The 14,805-nt window shown below is 50.0% G+C and overlaps 2 protein-coding genes across 6 annotated transcripts; one reads left to right on the forward strand and one right to left on the reverse strand.

The window, feature by feature from the left end:
* Positions 1-696: 696 nt before the first annotated feature.
* Positions 697-4,531, forward strand: POLR2H (RNA polymerase II, I and III subunit H). 2 transcript variants are annotated; one of them, XM_040480971.1, is made up of 5 exons: positions 700-921; positions 1,886-1,969; positions 2,053-2,146; positions 2,934-3,017; positions 4,162-4,531. In XM_040480971.1, the coding sequence occupies exons 1-5, from the start codon at positions 849-851 to the stop codon at positions 4,277-4,279; spliced, it is 453 nt and encodes a 150-aa protein (XP_040336905.1). In that variant the 5' UTR covers positions 700-848; the 3' UTR covers positions 4,280-4,531. The 2 variants fall into 2 exon arrangements, with proteins under 2 accessions (XP_040336906.1, XP_040336905.1); XM_040480972.1 differs by lacking the exon at positions 2,934-3,017 and having other exon boundaries at positions 697-921.
* A 2,370-nt stretch (positions 4,532-6,901) lies between these two features.
* Positions 6,902-13,023, reverse strand: THPO (thrombopoietin). Of its 4 annotated transcripts, none has more exons than XM_040480962.1 (6): positions 12,718-13,023; positions 11,212-11,369; positions 10,860-10,987; positions 10,471-10,557; positions 8,834-9,001; positions 6,902-8,592 (listed from the first exon to the last, which is right to left on the reverse strand). In XM_040480962.1, the coding sequence occupies exons 2-6, from the start codon at positions 11,222-11,224 to the stop codon at positions 7,930-7,932; spliced, it is 1,059 nt and encodes a 352-aa protein (XP_040336896.1). In that variant the 5' UTR covers positions 11,225-11,369; positions 12,718-13,023; the 3' UTR covers positions 6,902-7,929. The 4 variants fall into 4 exon arrangements, with proteins under 4 accessions (XP_040336896.1, XP_040336898.1, XP_040336897.1 ...); XM_040480964.1 differs by lacking the exon at positions 12,718-13,023 and having other exon boundaries at positions 6,902-8,395; positions 8,512-8,592; positions 11,212-12,702; XM_040480963.1 differs by lacking the exon at positions 12,718-13,023 and having other exon boundaries at positions 6,902-8,575; positions 11,212-12,701.
* Positions 13,024-14,805: the final 1,782 nt, after the last annotated feature.

The following is a 14,805-nucleotide window of genomic DNA, read 5'->3' on the forward strand; positions in this document are numbered from 1 at the left end:
CAGCGTCTGGAGGGAGAAATCAGTGGTGGGGCAACAGGTAGTACCAAGCGGAAGGGGCAGTGCTCCGGAGGAGAGCAGTGTGATGAGGTTAATGCCAGGCTGAAGAGATCCTGTGGAAGAGAGTACGTCCAGGGGAAGAGGGCAGTGGTAGGGAGGGTGCGGTACCAGTGGAGGGGACAAGTGCAGGCTTTCCTTTTCCCCATAGTGACATCATGGCAAATTCCCAAACTGTACAAACCCGGCTCAGGTGACATCCAGCAGGGCCAAGTCAGCCGGGGCCGGGCTGGGGGACCTCGGTGCCAGCTGGAGGGACTGGGCCCCGCGCTCTGCAGGGTCAGCGCGCTGGGGGCGGGGTTCTGTTCCTCCTGCCCTCCGCGAGGACTGTGCCCTCGGCGGGCACGCGGACCAGCAGGATAGGGCTAGGGCCGGGGTTCTCTGGGCCAAGGATCAAGGTCCCTGGCTGGGGTAGGCTCGCAAGCATTCTGGTCTTCCCAACCCGGACTCTCAAGAGGGCGCAGTAGAGCCTCATCAGGGAGCGAGCAACCGCGCCACCACGGCCGGAGGTGGGACTAGTCGTGTCCCCGCCCTGGGGCGGAGTTATATGGCTCTGAGGCCCGCCCTAAATCCTGAGGACTCTCGGAAGCAATCGTTCGGGGCGGAAGTTAGGAAGCCCCGAGAGCCAGGCAGCGGAAGTGGTGGCGTTACTCCTTGTCGGCGCGCATGCGTTATTCTAGTCACTTGCTGCCACTCTGTAGGCGCTTTTACCATCCCTCCACGCGAGGGGAAGCGCGTACCCTTAGTCGTGGTAGCGGTCTCAGCCACTCTGCTACTCTCGTGGCTGTTTCACCATGGCGGGCATCCTGTTTGAGGATATTTTTGATGTGAAAGACATTGACCCGGAGGGCAAGAAGTTTGACCGAGGTAAGTGAGGTGTACGTAGGGGCGGTTTAGGGGAAGGGGCTAACCTCCTCGGGGACACGCCCCTGGGCCCCTTGTCCACCCCACCCACGTGGCCTGCCCCTACCGGCAGTTCCTGATAGAGGACTCTCCCTCGGGAAACATTTTATAGATGGACAACGGAGACTCGGAACTCTGCCTGGCTTCACATATGCTGTGCCCTGTGCCTGGCTGGCTTTTTCTCATGGTGCTGGTAAACTCCTGGGCACCTTTCTAATCGCTCCTCACTCTGAGCTAGGCGCTGTATCGAGCACCTTACACACATTTTGTCCTACCTATTCCTTTCAAGAGCCTCCATGAGGTAGGTGGTGACTTACCCAGTTTGCTCCTAGAAGTTAAGTAGCCTACCCAAGGCGACATTGTGAGTAATCAGACTTCAGAGCTTGTATTCTTGTAGTGTCCTAAGAATTTTTAGTTCTTTGTGACGTCCTCCCTTAGTCAGAATTGACTGATTGCTATACACGTCTTTATTCTGTTACTGATCAACAATTATTGAAGTGTTCCTCCTTGATGTCTCTTCCTTTGCTTGGAGACTGAGATGTTCTTCGAGACAAACACCAGTTCTTACAAGTCCTGATAATCCACTCAGCACAGCAGCCAGCACCAAAAGACAAACCTTTGGATGAACGAATAACTTGCCCAAAGTCAGGTTGTTTCTTAATCACCCAGGCAGGCCTAGAACCTGGATATTATTTATTGCCAGAGGACCTTTGTTTTTTTCTGGGATTCTGTCCACTTGCCATAGTTTTCTTCCCTTTCTTTCTGACATGTCTGGTTCTGCATTTCTCTGAGAGCAGATGAGAGGCTAGTGGATGCAGACTGGGTTAGACTGAGTGTTCAATTACATATAATCCCCCAAAGCGGGGTCTGTAGCGTTTGCTGGAGCCTGGCAATTACCCATGCCACTCTTTTCTCTGCTTCCCTCCAGTGTCTCGACTACATTGTGAGAGTGAATCTTTCAAGATGGACCTAATCTTAGATGTAAACATCCAGATTTACCCTGTAGACTTGGGTAAGTATTGAACACAGACAATAGCAGGAGGCTTTTTGACATTTTAGCCGTTCTTCACTCCCAGGTATTGCCATTATTTTCAGGTGACAAGTTCCGGTTGGTCATAGCCAGTACCTTATATGAAGATGGTACCCTGGATGATGGTGAATACAACCCCACAGATGATAGGCCTTCCAGGTGAGGAAGTGAAGAAGGGAGCACTTGAAATATGCCTGAAGATTAAGTAGATAAGTAGTATGAAAAGACCCTTATTTAATTTGTGGAATAAATGATTATCAGCAGAATCTGAGTAACCTTGAGGAAATTGCTACACTTAAGAATTTGAACAGCCAGGTGTTTATCCAAGCAGTAATTATGTGCTTGTGGGTTGTAGTTTATTGATGGCTAAGGAAATGACCACTGAGTGACCTAAGCTGTGTGAACCTTGCATCTTGGGAGAGAGTTTGGTGTGATGGAAAGGCTTTGGAATTCCACGGAGTTCAAATCTCAGCCCTACCACTTATTTGTTGAACAACCTAACCTCTTCACCAGTAAAGTATGCATGGTCCTGCTTTGCTCATTGGGTTGCTGTGAGGACTAAATGGCATTGTATTGAATGGCATTGTATTGAAGACGTCCGTTTTCATAATGTTGACGCTTAGTTATCAGTTACCATTATTAAAGGGCCTCTCGTTATTGTTAACTACTTTTTTTTTTTTTTAATTTTTTTTTTTTCAACGTTTATTTATTTTTGGGACAGAGAGAGACAGAGCATGAACGGGGGAGGGGCAGAGAGAGAGGGAGACACAGAATCGGAAACAGGCTCCAGGCTCTGAGCCATCAGCCCAGAGCCTGACGCGGGGCTCGAACTCACGGACCGGGAGATCGTGACCTGGCTGAAGTCGGACGCTTAACCGACTGCGCCACCCAGGCGCCCCAAGTTAACTACTTTTTTAAGAATAACCTTGCTATTGTTGTTTCACAGGGCTGACCAATTTGAGTATGTAATGTATGGGAAAGTATACAGGATTGAGGGAGACGAAACTTCTACTGAGGCAGCAACGCGTCTGTAAGTTCCATGGTCTTGTGAGACCCTTGTCCCCCTGCCTTGGGCCATGCTCTGAAAATCTGGGCCGTGCTCATGTTTCCTGTGTCTCTCCCCAGGCACCTCAGACCTAGGCAGGACCCAGAAGGGGACTGTTCTGGGAACAGTTTCTAGTCTGAAATGTAGGCTGCTCACTTGGCCCTTTGTCAGGACCTCAGGGCCCAGGGGTCCAAGTGAGAAGCCGATGATCTTGCTATGTGAGGTGCAAAGGCAGGTTGCTTCCCCAGGAACTAAATGCAGCATTAAGTGATTAAACTGCTAGACTTTTTTGGTTTTGTTTATTTGTGTGTGTGTTTTGCTACTCTGCAATCCAATCCCTAGTTCTTTGGTTTCCCTGCCCAACTATTTTAGTTGTTCTTTAAAATCTTATTAAAACAATATGTGCTCTTGGTAAGAAATTTGAAAAGCAGAGAAGTAATGTGAGGAAGCAAAAAAAAAAAAAAAAAAATCACCTATAATTCCATACCCAAAGGGAATCTTTTACATAAACATTTTTGAGTATTCTAGGTTTTTTCCTGTGTACTTTTTTTTCTTTGAGATCATGTTGTTTGTTCTCTTTTTTTTTAAGTATTTATTTAGTTTTGAGAGAGAGAGTGCAAGCAGGGAAGGGGGAGAGAGAGAGAGAGAGAGAGAGAGAAACAGAATCCCAAGCAGGCTCTGTGCCATCAGTGCAGAGCCCAAGGTGCATCTCCACCTCATGAACCGTGAGATCATGACCTGAGCCGAGACCAAGAGTTGGACGCTTCACCGACTGAGCCATTCAGGCGCCCCTTCTTCTGCTCTTTTTGCTTCAAGTTATGTAAAATGGGTTTCCCTATGTCAGTTTAAGGCTTTTCCTAAACATTTTAATAGCAGCATAACATTCCAGTAAATGGATCTATCTTAGTTCATTTGATCATTTCCATTACTCTGGGCATGTAGCATTTTCCACCTTTGTTTGATATCCGGAATACTGCCATGCACATATCTGTGCATTCGTCTTTGTCTGAATTTTGGTTCCTAATGACCAGACGCTAGAAGGGTGCCTCTCTTTCTTAAGCTGGGATGGGGAGCCACTGGGTAGCCGCTCCAGAGCTTAGACTCATGGGACTGGGGCCTTCCATTTCAGCTCTGCCTACGTGTCGTATGGGGGCCTGCTCATGAGGCTGCAGGGTGATGCCAACAACCTGCACGGATTTGAAGTGGACTCCAGAGTTTATCTGCTGATGAAGAAACTGGCCTTCTGAAGCACCCAGGAAGCCAACCTTGCTGCTTAGTCACTTAGGGCTTGGACATTCATTCATTCAAGCCTGAGGAGCGGTAACTGTTGACCACCTGTTCAGGAGGGGCTGTCTGTCTGCCCACTGTGGGTGCATCTTTAGGTGGTCTGGACTCCATGGGAAACTTGCCTGTGAAAGACCCAATGGGAGAGCTTAAAATGGATGAGAAGTTGTTTTGTGTGTATATGATTTTTAAATTAAACTTTACTTTTTCAGATCTGTTTCTGCCCCGCCCTTTAAAAAAAAAGTCTTTTGCATTTACCCTAAAATCATTTTTTCTACTTTGCCTGTGGTATATTATATTTCTGGCCCACAGCCAGATGATCACATGTCAATGTAGGATCTATCCCAGCCTTTTGGTATCTGGGTTTAGGGTTATCTCAGCCTTCTGGGTAACTACCCCAACGTTTATCCTCCAAAGTGATTTTCTGTCTGGGAGAGTGTTGTGCTTTTGGCTCCTGAGGGCACCCCAGCACCGGAAGATACCACCCATTTGGCATAGAATTTTGAATGGGCAAGGAGCCCTGCTTGTGTCCTTCCAACACTTTATGTCTCTTAGGAAGTCAGATCACGTTGATTTAAATGAGTCACTTGCATATCCTGGAAATGCCCATCATTTTTGTGGAAGCTTTGGGTGGAAGCTTTTAGATACAGGCATGGGACATGACTATGAAGAGAATAGGAAGAACAGATTTGGTGGTTATAGGAACAGGTGGAGGTGCTAGGTGTCTGCTCTACATTGCATTACTGCAATGCAGGGGGGGAGGGTGAGTGGTGGGGGTTCTCACCAGTACCACTGAACAGGCAGCTGCTGCACAGACCAGTGAAGTGGACAAGGCAGCAATACCAATGAGGCTGGCAGTCCAGTTCTAGGACAATGGAGCAGCCTGACTGCAGTCCCTAACTTAAACTGGGCAAAAACAAAATGGAGGAAATGGTGATGCTTGTAGAAGCACTCCAGAATATGAGCTGGCTTTTAGGCCTGGCATTTGAGGTCTCTGAGAAAGTCTCTGGACTCTTATTTCCCCTAGGAGATTCAGGGTAACAATCCAGAAAGATTGTGAGTGTGTATTAAGCAGTTTTCTCTTTTGATCTCCTGGTTTTGCCATGGGAGCTGGTCCCCCTGCTGGGATGCCTGGGGTATTTCCTTCCCTATCATTTTCAGGTCTTTACATGAGGTGTTAGAAATAGTATTTAGGGAAATGGGTTGAAAATGGATGGTCTCGGCAGGGGGGAGGAAAAGGTGTTTTGCTTTACTGTGGGGGGGGGGATGGACAGAAGGTGCAATGGGGGTTGGAATGAATTTTCATGGACTCGTAGAACTTTTTTACGTGGAGTCAGATTTGGGGTTTTGGAGAAGGCTGGATTTAGGTTAGAGTGGGGAAACTTAATTACCAGTAATAGTTTGTGGGGTAGCATAGCAGACTATCCTGGCTATCCTGGGTAGCAGAAGAGAGAACTGGCATGCAGTTGAATAGAGAGAAGAGTGTTCTGGTTGCCACAGTTTTTTGCTTTTTGTGTAAAGGGAAGAAGGGATGGAATAAGTCTGACGATGTTTTGGGAAGGGTAGATTCTCAATATGGACAGATTAGTTCACATTGGAGAAGCCCAGGAGTTATTTGCATTTGCCCTGAAGTAAGTCCAATGCTGATAGTGGATGCCTGGAACTTACTGGCTATATACTTCTTGCAGTTTTGCCAACCTTGTCTCTCGTCTGACTGTGCTGAGAACCCTTATTAAGCCTTTGTCTTTGGTCCCTTCGGCATATCTTGTTCTGGGTGCTGACTCTTTCATGTGCCAGAAGGTTCTTCATTTTGATCATTACATTTAATCCAGGTTAGTATTTCAGTAAATTACAATTTCTACTTAACCATTCCCTTGACTGCATGCTGGAATTTGTAGTGTGGATGAACTGTTCTCTCCCATGCAAAAACTGACACCATCTGAGATGCGTACACTTTTGAGCTTTGTGCATTTGTTGATTCCTTCTCCATGGCAACTGTTCTATCCATGATGGGAGAGAAGGACACCTGGAGATGTCTAAGTTCGTCACCCCCTCCAAGAGCTTTTGGTTTCCTACTCAGAACTTTTTAATTGTTGGTCTGTTTACTCCCCCAAGACTTGGAAATCTTTCCTGATATATAGAATCACTGAATGATCTGTTGGACAGTACACCACACTGGGGACCATATGGGCTCTGGTCAGCCTAGGGTTTCTTCTTGCTCACAGGGCTATGTAAGCATTGAGAAAATGCCTGGCTTCTCTGAGCCTCAGTTTCATTGTCTGCAAAGTAGAGATGATAATCCCAAGGTGATAGAGTTGTGTGAGCGGTATAAAAGGTAACATACGTAAGGTTCCCAGCATGCTGGCTTTCCTTTCTTCTATTTTGGAATACCTCTAGTGATCCTGGGGTATCTGGCAGTGTTTGGAACTCTGGATTCCTGGCTGTTTTACCTACATGGTCGTCTTTCCTTTGGGGAGTTGCGGGGAGGGAAGAGGAAAAAGCTGCTATTAGTTTTCCTACAGGAGCCTCTGGAGGTAGTGTTGACCTGTGCAATGGAGTTTTTGTTTTGGGCAATAATAAACCTCTTCAGAGGCACCACAGCGGCATTTATTTGCAAGGCCCCATAAGCCTGGCTTCTCTAGAGAATCCTTAGCAGAGTTCATGGTGGTCACATAGGGCAGCTTCTTAGATACTGTGTGCTTCTGGGATTGGGAAATGAGCCTTCAACTTGTACTTGTCCCTCCTGCTGTGTGAGCCCTAGGAGACTGACTCTTGCCACTTCCTGCACTTCCCCCTGACCTCCACAGGAGGGAGGCAGGAACCCGTGCCTGGCAAAGCTTCCTGCTGAGCTGCTGAAGCTCTCGCTGTTTGCTCAGCTGTCACATCCAGGTTTTGTCTTGACTGAACTGTCTGCACAGCCTTACCTGGGGTGTGAGGCTCTCCAAGGCTTCCTGTTAACTTTTTGGGAGGGGAGGGAAGGGGGAGATCTATTGCCCCCTGAGAAGAACATCTCTTTCCTTTGCTTTTCTGTTAGCTTTTGGGTGTTTTTATTTATTCTTTATTTATATAGGCTCAGTTTTGTTGATTATGTAGAGATGGCCTTTCTGAGAGACAACTTCTCATTCATTTTTCAAGAGTAAGGATCTCCTAAGAAAAGGAGATCAGAGCCCTATTGAGAATGATAGTAAAGGGGAGAAAGACACTAACCTTAGTTCTGAGGAAAAAAAATCAAAGCTCTTTTTTCTCTGTTTTCTGACATAAGGTTAGTCTCTACCTCTGTTCAGAAGCCAGGCCAGACCAGCCCTTTGCATAATTACCGTATGAAAAAGAGCACGTAGAAAATTAGTAAGCTGTAAATTTGTGCAGAAAATAGACCAAAGATAACTAGACGCTCTAGTGAATATTATTGATAGCTTAAAAAAATAGCTTCTGAAGTTTTACATTATACAGTGAAAAATGATCCCCTTTTCTGTCCTGTGTATCCCGCTTTAGCAGGGCTTTGGGTTTCAGGTGAAAGCAGGAAATCTGGTATAACTTGATTCCCAGGGCCTCCCCTCCAGGTAAGGGCACTTTACATGGGAGACAGTGCTGAAGCTGGCAGGGCCCTAGTACCTTACTCCTCCTGAGACAGATTCTGGAAGTGAGGGTGGGGTGCAATTAGAAGAGGACTGGCAGAGTTGGGTGTGACAGAGGGGTCAGGAAGTGGAGGCTGGAGCTGGATCGGGGGAGTGGGTGAGGTGGGTGAAGGAGAGAAGAGTGTATATTGCCCAGTAGGAGGATGGATTGGGGATGGAGAATATCCAGGCCAGAGGTCGGGTGGCAGGGAGCTCGTGTCTGAAGTTCCTGGAAGGATGTCTGGGGCTCCTAGAGCCCTGGGTGAGGGTCCAGGAAAGAGTCCATGAGTTCCAGTCAAGGGTCCGTGTGTCCTGTTCACGTGTCCAGGGATTTGGTCTAGGTACCTGGAGGTTTGGTTCAGCCGACCAGGAATCTTGGCTCTGAATCCCTGCAGCCTCTTCAGAAGTCCAAAGCCAGTAGTTCTGGCTGAGACACGGGAGTCTGTCTCCAAAAATCCTGAAGTCCTGTTTGGGAGCTTGTGTAGTGTGAGGACTACAGAGGTATTGCTTGGGCCAGCTGTAGTGGGCAGGGCCTGCTTGGCACAGAGAGTGGGCCCTACTACAATCAGCAGGAAGCGCACCTTTCCTCGGAGCAGTTGTTGGAAGCTCAGGAATATGGCATTGGGATCCTTGTGAGCTGTGGTCCTGCCCTGTGGAGGAAGCTGTGGGCAGAGGATGGGCCTGAGGCCAGAGATCTGGGCCAGATATCATGTCTCTCTCGTCTATAGGGAAAGATAAGGTGCCAGCACCCGGACTTTATGGCTCAGGGAAAGCACTCCTTAGTAGGTCAGCTCTGCTACCCTCAAGATTCCCAGAATTCTCCTTTCTTCCCTCAGGTCTTCCAAGGGGGCTAAGTCAGCAAAGGACAGTCTCTGTAGTCCCCTTGACTCAGGATTTACTTACCTGGGTTCCTAGGAAGCCCTGCAGGGCCCCAAGGAGGAGGCGGACCTGTCCAGAAAGCTGTCCCAGGAGGGATGAGAGGCAGGTGGGTCCCAGTTGTCCCCGTGCTGCCATTACTCCCTCCAGCAGAAGGGTCGCGGCTCCCAGAACGTCCTGTGCCTTGGTCTGCTCCTGCAAAAGAGATGGAAGGGAGAAGGGCCCGCTTCAAAGGGCATGCTAGTAGTGGGTGGGGAGCCCGAGGAGTAGCCAGAGGGATGAATCATAGGAGCTGAGAATTGGACAGGACCAAAGTCCCACCCAGCACAGGAATTCCTTCAGAGTCTCCCGACAATTGGTCATCGGCCTCTACTTGAGTAACTCCGGTGTCCAGTAACCCAGCCTGGTCTCACACTTAATTTCAGTCAGAAAAGTTCTTTTTTCCCCTTATATGCTGAAATCTGAGCTGTTACAGCTTTTACCTCTGGGTTCTAGTGTTGCCAGTTCACTCTTTCTGCTACAAAATCTTAGGGTCATATGGTTTTTTAAAACTTAATGTAGAGATAAGGCCATCATAGAGATCATAAAAATGAAGGAAGGGGGCTTACTGATAAATGGCAGACACAGAACTGCAAGGGATCCCTAGGGACCACCCTTCATCCCTGGCCCAGTCCCCTTGGAAGACCTGAGGGAAGAGAGGGCATTCTGGGGATCTTGAGGATAGAAGAGCTTGATCTTAAAAGGCGTGCTCCCTCCCAGGTTTCCTGAGCCTCAGACTAAAGCACTTCCAGCCATACCACAAGACTACCACTTTCCTCCAAACTACTCAGCAACCCCCCTCACCGCCCTTTTTTAAGCCATTCCTCACATAACCTGTTTTCTAGCTTCTCACTGTTCAGGTTGCTTCTTCCTTCTGGACACATGCTCGTTTAATATGGTCCCTCTGAATAAATTAGCATTTATCTTGAGGAGGATGTCTGGTACTCGGTCCAGTACCGTTAAGTGCAATCCATTTACTGTTTTTTAGGAGTATTTCCACAATGCGGATGCTAGACATCTAAAACCAGCTAGAATCACTAGCTTTTAAAATAGCTGCTGTTTGAGGTCAACTCCGTCTTCCCAGATCTTTTTCATAGTAAGTTCTAGGGCTAGAAGTTTATATAAAGGAAGTGGGGGCATCGTGGCCTGGAAGCTGGAATAGGACTTTATTTAATTACTTTGAGTAAATGTACAGGTTTATATATATCTCTGTTAAATTTTACCTTGTTTTTGACCTAGCCTTTCAGCAAGTTGAATCTTGATTCTGCCTTTTGTTATTTTAGCGGTGCTTCCCAGTTTTGTGTCATCTGAGGATGACAGATCAGTCTTCCTTCTTCATGCTAACTTAAGAAGGTTGCACGGGACTAGGTCAAAGGCATGGCCATAAGCGACTTTTATCCAGCTTTCCTTGGTGTTCAGCTTTGAATCTATTTTAACATACTAGGACTGTAAGTCACCTTGTCCAGAGGACAACATCATAGTGGAATGTAGATTAGGTTAGGGTGGGCAAGCTGAAAGTGAGATATTCTTAGGGGGCTCAAGAATTTTAAAGAATCCATGGGAAGCAGTACAAAACTGATGAAGACAGGATTTAGGAAAACTAAAGGAAGGAATGACTTTCTTACCTTCTGGGTTTTCCATTCTCCCAGGCTAAAGTCCACAGCAGGCAGCAGGACAGGTGTGGACAAAGGGTTAACGTCTGGGCACTGGCTCTATTGAAAAAGATGGGTGGTGGAGAGGTGGAGAAGGGAGCTCAAATAAAAGGGAGCTCAAATATGGTGACCCCGTGATCAAGATAGACTTCCATGAGCAATATATATCCAGGCTAGAGCTTTTAAAATGGGCTAGATTGCAAATCGTAATCCTTGTCAAGGAGTGGTGATTGGGAGGCGGTGATCTCACCAAAGACAATATGGGGACAACAGTGCTTGGATCATGGAGTGAGAGGAAGTGGTGGGAGTAAGGGCGTCTAACCAGTTAATGGGTAGAGGGGTGAGTGCTGGGAGATTCTCACCAATTTGCTGTGAAGGACATGGGAATCACGAAGCAGTTTATTTAGGAGACGGGGGTCACAGGCTGGAGGAGCTGGAAGGCATAGATTCAGTCTTGCAGTTAGGAGAAGCATGACCACGAGGAGCAGTTCTTAGATGAGAAGTGAGGTTGAAAAAGAAGAAATCACTGTCAGGTGGTGGTCCAGGAATTCCCATTTAAGACCCAGACTTGAAATCCAGGGAATTTGCCTTTCAGAAGCCTTATTCCCAGGAGATTGGGTTCCCTCAGCCCTCCACCCCTGCAGCACATCTCCTTTGTCTTTCCTCTCTAACCATGTTCTGATTTGGCCCTAGGTCCCTCCAGTGTGTTCTTACCAGTCAGCTCCATTCTGGCCACGCTGTCTGGTTGGAGTGGCTCCCTGGATGGGGCCTCTCCCCTGAATCCTTCCTGGGGCCATGGAGGCGGCTTGGGCTCTTGCACTTCTTGTACTGTGGGGCACAGGTGGGCTGAGGAAGAGGGTCTGGAATCTATCCTGCAAGTGACAGGAATAATGAACATTTATTCAGGTGTCAAGGAAAAGACTGCCTGGCTGGGGGGAACAGCTGCTGGAAGGGTGTGAGCCGCCGACCAGCCTAGAACTGCTAGAGCTCTGACTGCTCCCAGGTTTCCGTGTGAGTGCAGCATATTGCGTCTCCTTTTTGTCAGGCTCCTTGGTGAATCTGCTGTGGGGCACCAGCCCCCTGCTGAGAGCAGGACAGAATCTGTATACACACACACACACACACACACACACACACACACACACACACACATCTTAACTGGCCTCAAATTCTGAGCAACCTTGGTTGTTTGGTTGGAGACAATCTAGGACAGGGAAAGGGAACAGAAGTATTGTGGCATAAGCCCTGGAGAAGAGGTTGGAAAGCTGGATACAGGGTCAAGGTGAGGAGCTAGTAAACATGTGCGATGTGTTGAGGGGTGGCTTGGGGAGTGGGGCTGAGGAGGTGAGTTGGGCAAAAACAAAACTGGACTACTAGGGGTTGGTGATTACAAGATTATGAGAAGGTGGTATGGGAGCAATGAACCTATCATTCTCTTTCCATTTACCCTCACCCAAAAGCCTCTTGGAGTTTTTCTTTACACTCCCAGTTCTGAAATACTGGGTTATCCAAGGTGAAGAGATGGGCTAACAGTCTTGGGACTTGCCACCTGAGGCAAGATGCCCAGGAATGGGCACCTGCTGAGTGAGGTACCCACCTTACACGGCTTACCTCGCCTCGGACACCCACCGTATCCATCTCATAGCCCATATCTTCCTCCCTGCCCCCTTTGCAGAACCCTTCCAGTTCCTTTGCAGGACCCCCCACATGGCCTCCTCCTTCTTTGACGAGTAGTGCAAAGAGGCCTGCACCTGATTCAATATTGGGATTTCCTGTAGGTCTGTCAACATGCATGAGCCCTCCTCCCATTACCCTCTCCTTCGTCCCAGCTTCTCCGGTCCCACAATTCAGAACCTTAAGCTAACTAGGAATGGCTGGGTAAGAATGGGAATTGGATCTGTGTCCAGCTTGATGCTATGTGTCCTAAGCCCTAAATGTGCCACCTTTCTTATTTTCTCCCTGAGCACATGTCCCCTTTCCTTAGGACCCGCCAGGACTGCTATATTCCTCCAAGTCTGAGATCAGTCCCTCAGAACCCAGCACCCCACCCCCTACCCCTGCTCTGTCCTGCTCCTCCCATTCTGGGAAGGCTACACTCTTCTCGACAAAGGTCAGTGCCTGTAGGTTCCAGTTTGCCTGCCCCTCCCCCAGCTGAAAGCCCAATTCCTCTTTCCTGTCCTTCCTACCCTCACTTAACTCCAAAACCTGCTTGCCACTCACCGGGTGGAGAAGGGCTCCAGGACCCAGGTGCACAGCAGGCAGCCCTCTGGGGTGCAGATGGGTAGGAAGACATGTAGTGTTGGGGCACAGCCCCTCCACAGCAGTAGGGTCACACGCCTGCCCAGGCCACTTCTGCCCAATCAGAGAGCAGGGAGCTACCAGACACTGGCGAAGGCCCCCGGAAGTGACGCCTTCTCCTCCCACCCGCACTGAACATGGAGCCCCTGCCTGGACCATGGTCCACCAGCGGAGCCCAGCTCTTCCACCCACGCACACCACACAGAGGATTTGAACAGAGGGATCCATCTTTTTCTAGGAGATGGGAAACCTGGGGCCTGGCTGGGGAAGGAGATGAGAGGGGAACAGGGTTTTTTTCTAGGAGGAATCGGGCAGGACATTTTTGTTCCTGGGGAAGAGTCACAAAGGTCTGGTTCTGGTTTTAGATATATTGGTGGGTTTTTCAGTTCTTGACTGGCTAAATTTCTTTTCACCTGCTGTTGAAATCCATTAGGGCTCTTGCTTTTCTGCTTTTCTTTCCTATAACCCTCTCGGAGTCATGTCTTATTTCCCCTTTCCCAGTGGGAATGTGGGTATTGCCCATTTTAGAGAATGACGCTGTCATTGGTCAGTGTTGTGGGGAAAGCGTTTGGACAATTTGAGAGGACTGCACGGTGAGGGCTGTTTGTGGTGGTGGTGGTAGGGAGGGGGTGGGGGTGAGGCTGAGCTCAGGGCCCAGCAGCTCAGACAGCTAAGGCCACTTAACTCTGTGCCCAAGCTCTCCTGCACTTGCCCTGTCTTTCTCCCTCTTCCATCTCCTACCACTCCGTATGTGACAAGAAGAATAACCAGGCCCATGTGTCCCTGTCTCAGGGAAGACAGCTGCTGAACCTCCCCCGCAAATACCTCCTGCTGGCCCCCCTCTTCCTTTGGCCCTGGCTCTAGTTCCTTTGCTTTCCCCTCAATCCCAGTCTCCTCACAGTCTCTGTCCTCAGGGGCCTCCTGGCCTGACCTTGTTCCCATCACCCCCACCTCAGTTCTTCCCCTTCTGCTCCTCCTCCCAAGGATGGGGCTGTCAGCTAAGGAGGATGGCCTAGATCCCGGAATTCTCCAGTTCAGCCAGATGAGATGCCTCCCAAGATTAGGAAGGAGAGTGCTGGGATGGTTGGGAGGATGGTGGGTGAATGGGTGTGGGAGGGGACAGGGAGGCAGTCAAGACCAGGAAACCAAGACAAAGGAGGTTGGGGGTGGGGTGGAGAGGCAGAGGGTCCCCTGCGTGAAGGAAGAAGGTGAGAAAGGATGTGAGGCTGGGGATGAGGATGGTTAGATGGGCCTCCGGACAGGTTACCGTAGGGAGGGAAACACTGTCACCAGACAGAAATGGGACTCTGAAATGGGACTTCCTGGGGGACCAGTAGAATGAGGACAGACCTCAGAGAAGAGATAGGGACACAAGCTAGACAGAGAGTGTGGGTAGTGTGGGGTTTGAGAGGTGCTGTGGGCCCACAGTAGGGGAGATCAGTTGACCGGCCTTTGGTGCACGTTGTCATCCTTAAAAGACAAGTCTTCATCCTTCCGGCAGTTACCGAGTACTAGCCCAGTGGCCGGCCCAGGCCTCAGGCCCAGCCTCTGCCCCTCCCTGGCCTGGGGCTCCCGTCCCGGGCTGGACACGCACCTCCCGGTGCAGCCGCCCTGTGGCCTCCGGCAGCGGGGGGCTCCAGACCCGCCTCTCCTCCCCTCTTCGCGCCCCCTGGTCTCTCCCCTCCCCCTACCCCCTCCGCTCCCCCTTCCCCTGCAGCCCCTCCCTCCTCCCCTGCCCCGTCCCAGCCCCTCCCTCCCCTCCCCCACTCGCGATCCGGGCCGCTGCTGCTGGGCCGGACCCCCCGGGCTCAGCCCGGCCCCTCGCCGAGCCGCCGCCGCCGCCCCGTTTGCTGAGGAGGAGGCCCCCGGCCGGGGCGCCGGGCGCGGGGCATAAAACGGGCCAGAGCCGGCGCCCAGGGCACTAGAGGCGCGTACGGCCCGGGTCAGCGCCCGCCCGCCCGCGCTCCTCCCGGCCGCTCCTCCCGCCCCGCCCGGCCCGGCCCGGCGCCG

The sequence above is a fragment of the Herpailurus yagouaroundi genome, unplaced genomic scaffold (assembly GCF_014898765.1).
Source record: "Herpailurus yagouaroundi ecotype Mexico unplaced genomic scaffold, PumYag 159, whole genome shotgun sequence".
Classification (NCBI taxonomy): Eukaryota; Metazoa; Chordata; class Mammalia; order Carnivora; family Felidae; genus Herpailurus; species Herpailurus yagouaroundi.

Excerpts from the sequence above, each read along its gene's own strand:
- POLR2H (XM_040480971.1), top strand. The coding sequence starts at position 849 with ATGGCGGGCATCCTGTTTGAGGATATTTTTGATGTGAAAGACATTGAC. Across the intron at positions 1,970-2,052 it reads GATTTACCCTGTAGACTTGG|GTGACAAGTTCCGGTTGGTC; the intron begins GTAAGTATTGAA and ends CATTATTTTCAG. Across the intron at positions 3,018-4,161 it reads ACTGAGGCAGCAACGCGTCT|CTCTGCCTACGTGTCGTATG; the intron begins GTAAGTTCCATG and ends CTTCCATTTCAG.
- THPO (XM_040480961.1), bottom strand. The coding sequence starts at position 11,395 with ATGTTCATTATTCCTGTCACTTGCAGGATAGATTCCAGACCCTCTTCC. Across the intron at positions 10,988-11,211 it reads GGCCAGAATGGAGCTGACTG|AACTGCTCCTCGTGGTCATG; the intron begins GTAAGAACACAC and ends TTCTCATCTAAG. Across the intron at positions 9,002-10,470 it reads GAGAATGGAAAACCCAGAAG|GAGCAGACCAAGGCACAGGA; the intron begins GTAAGAAAGTCA and ends TCTCTTTTGCAG.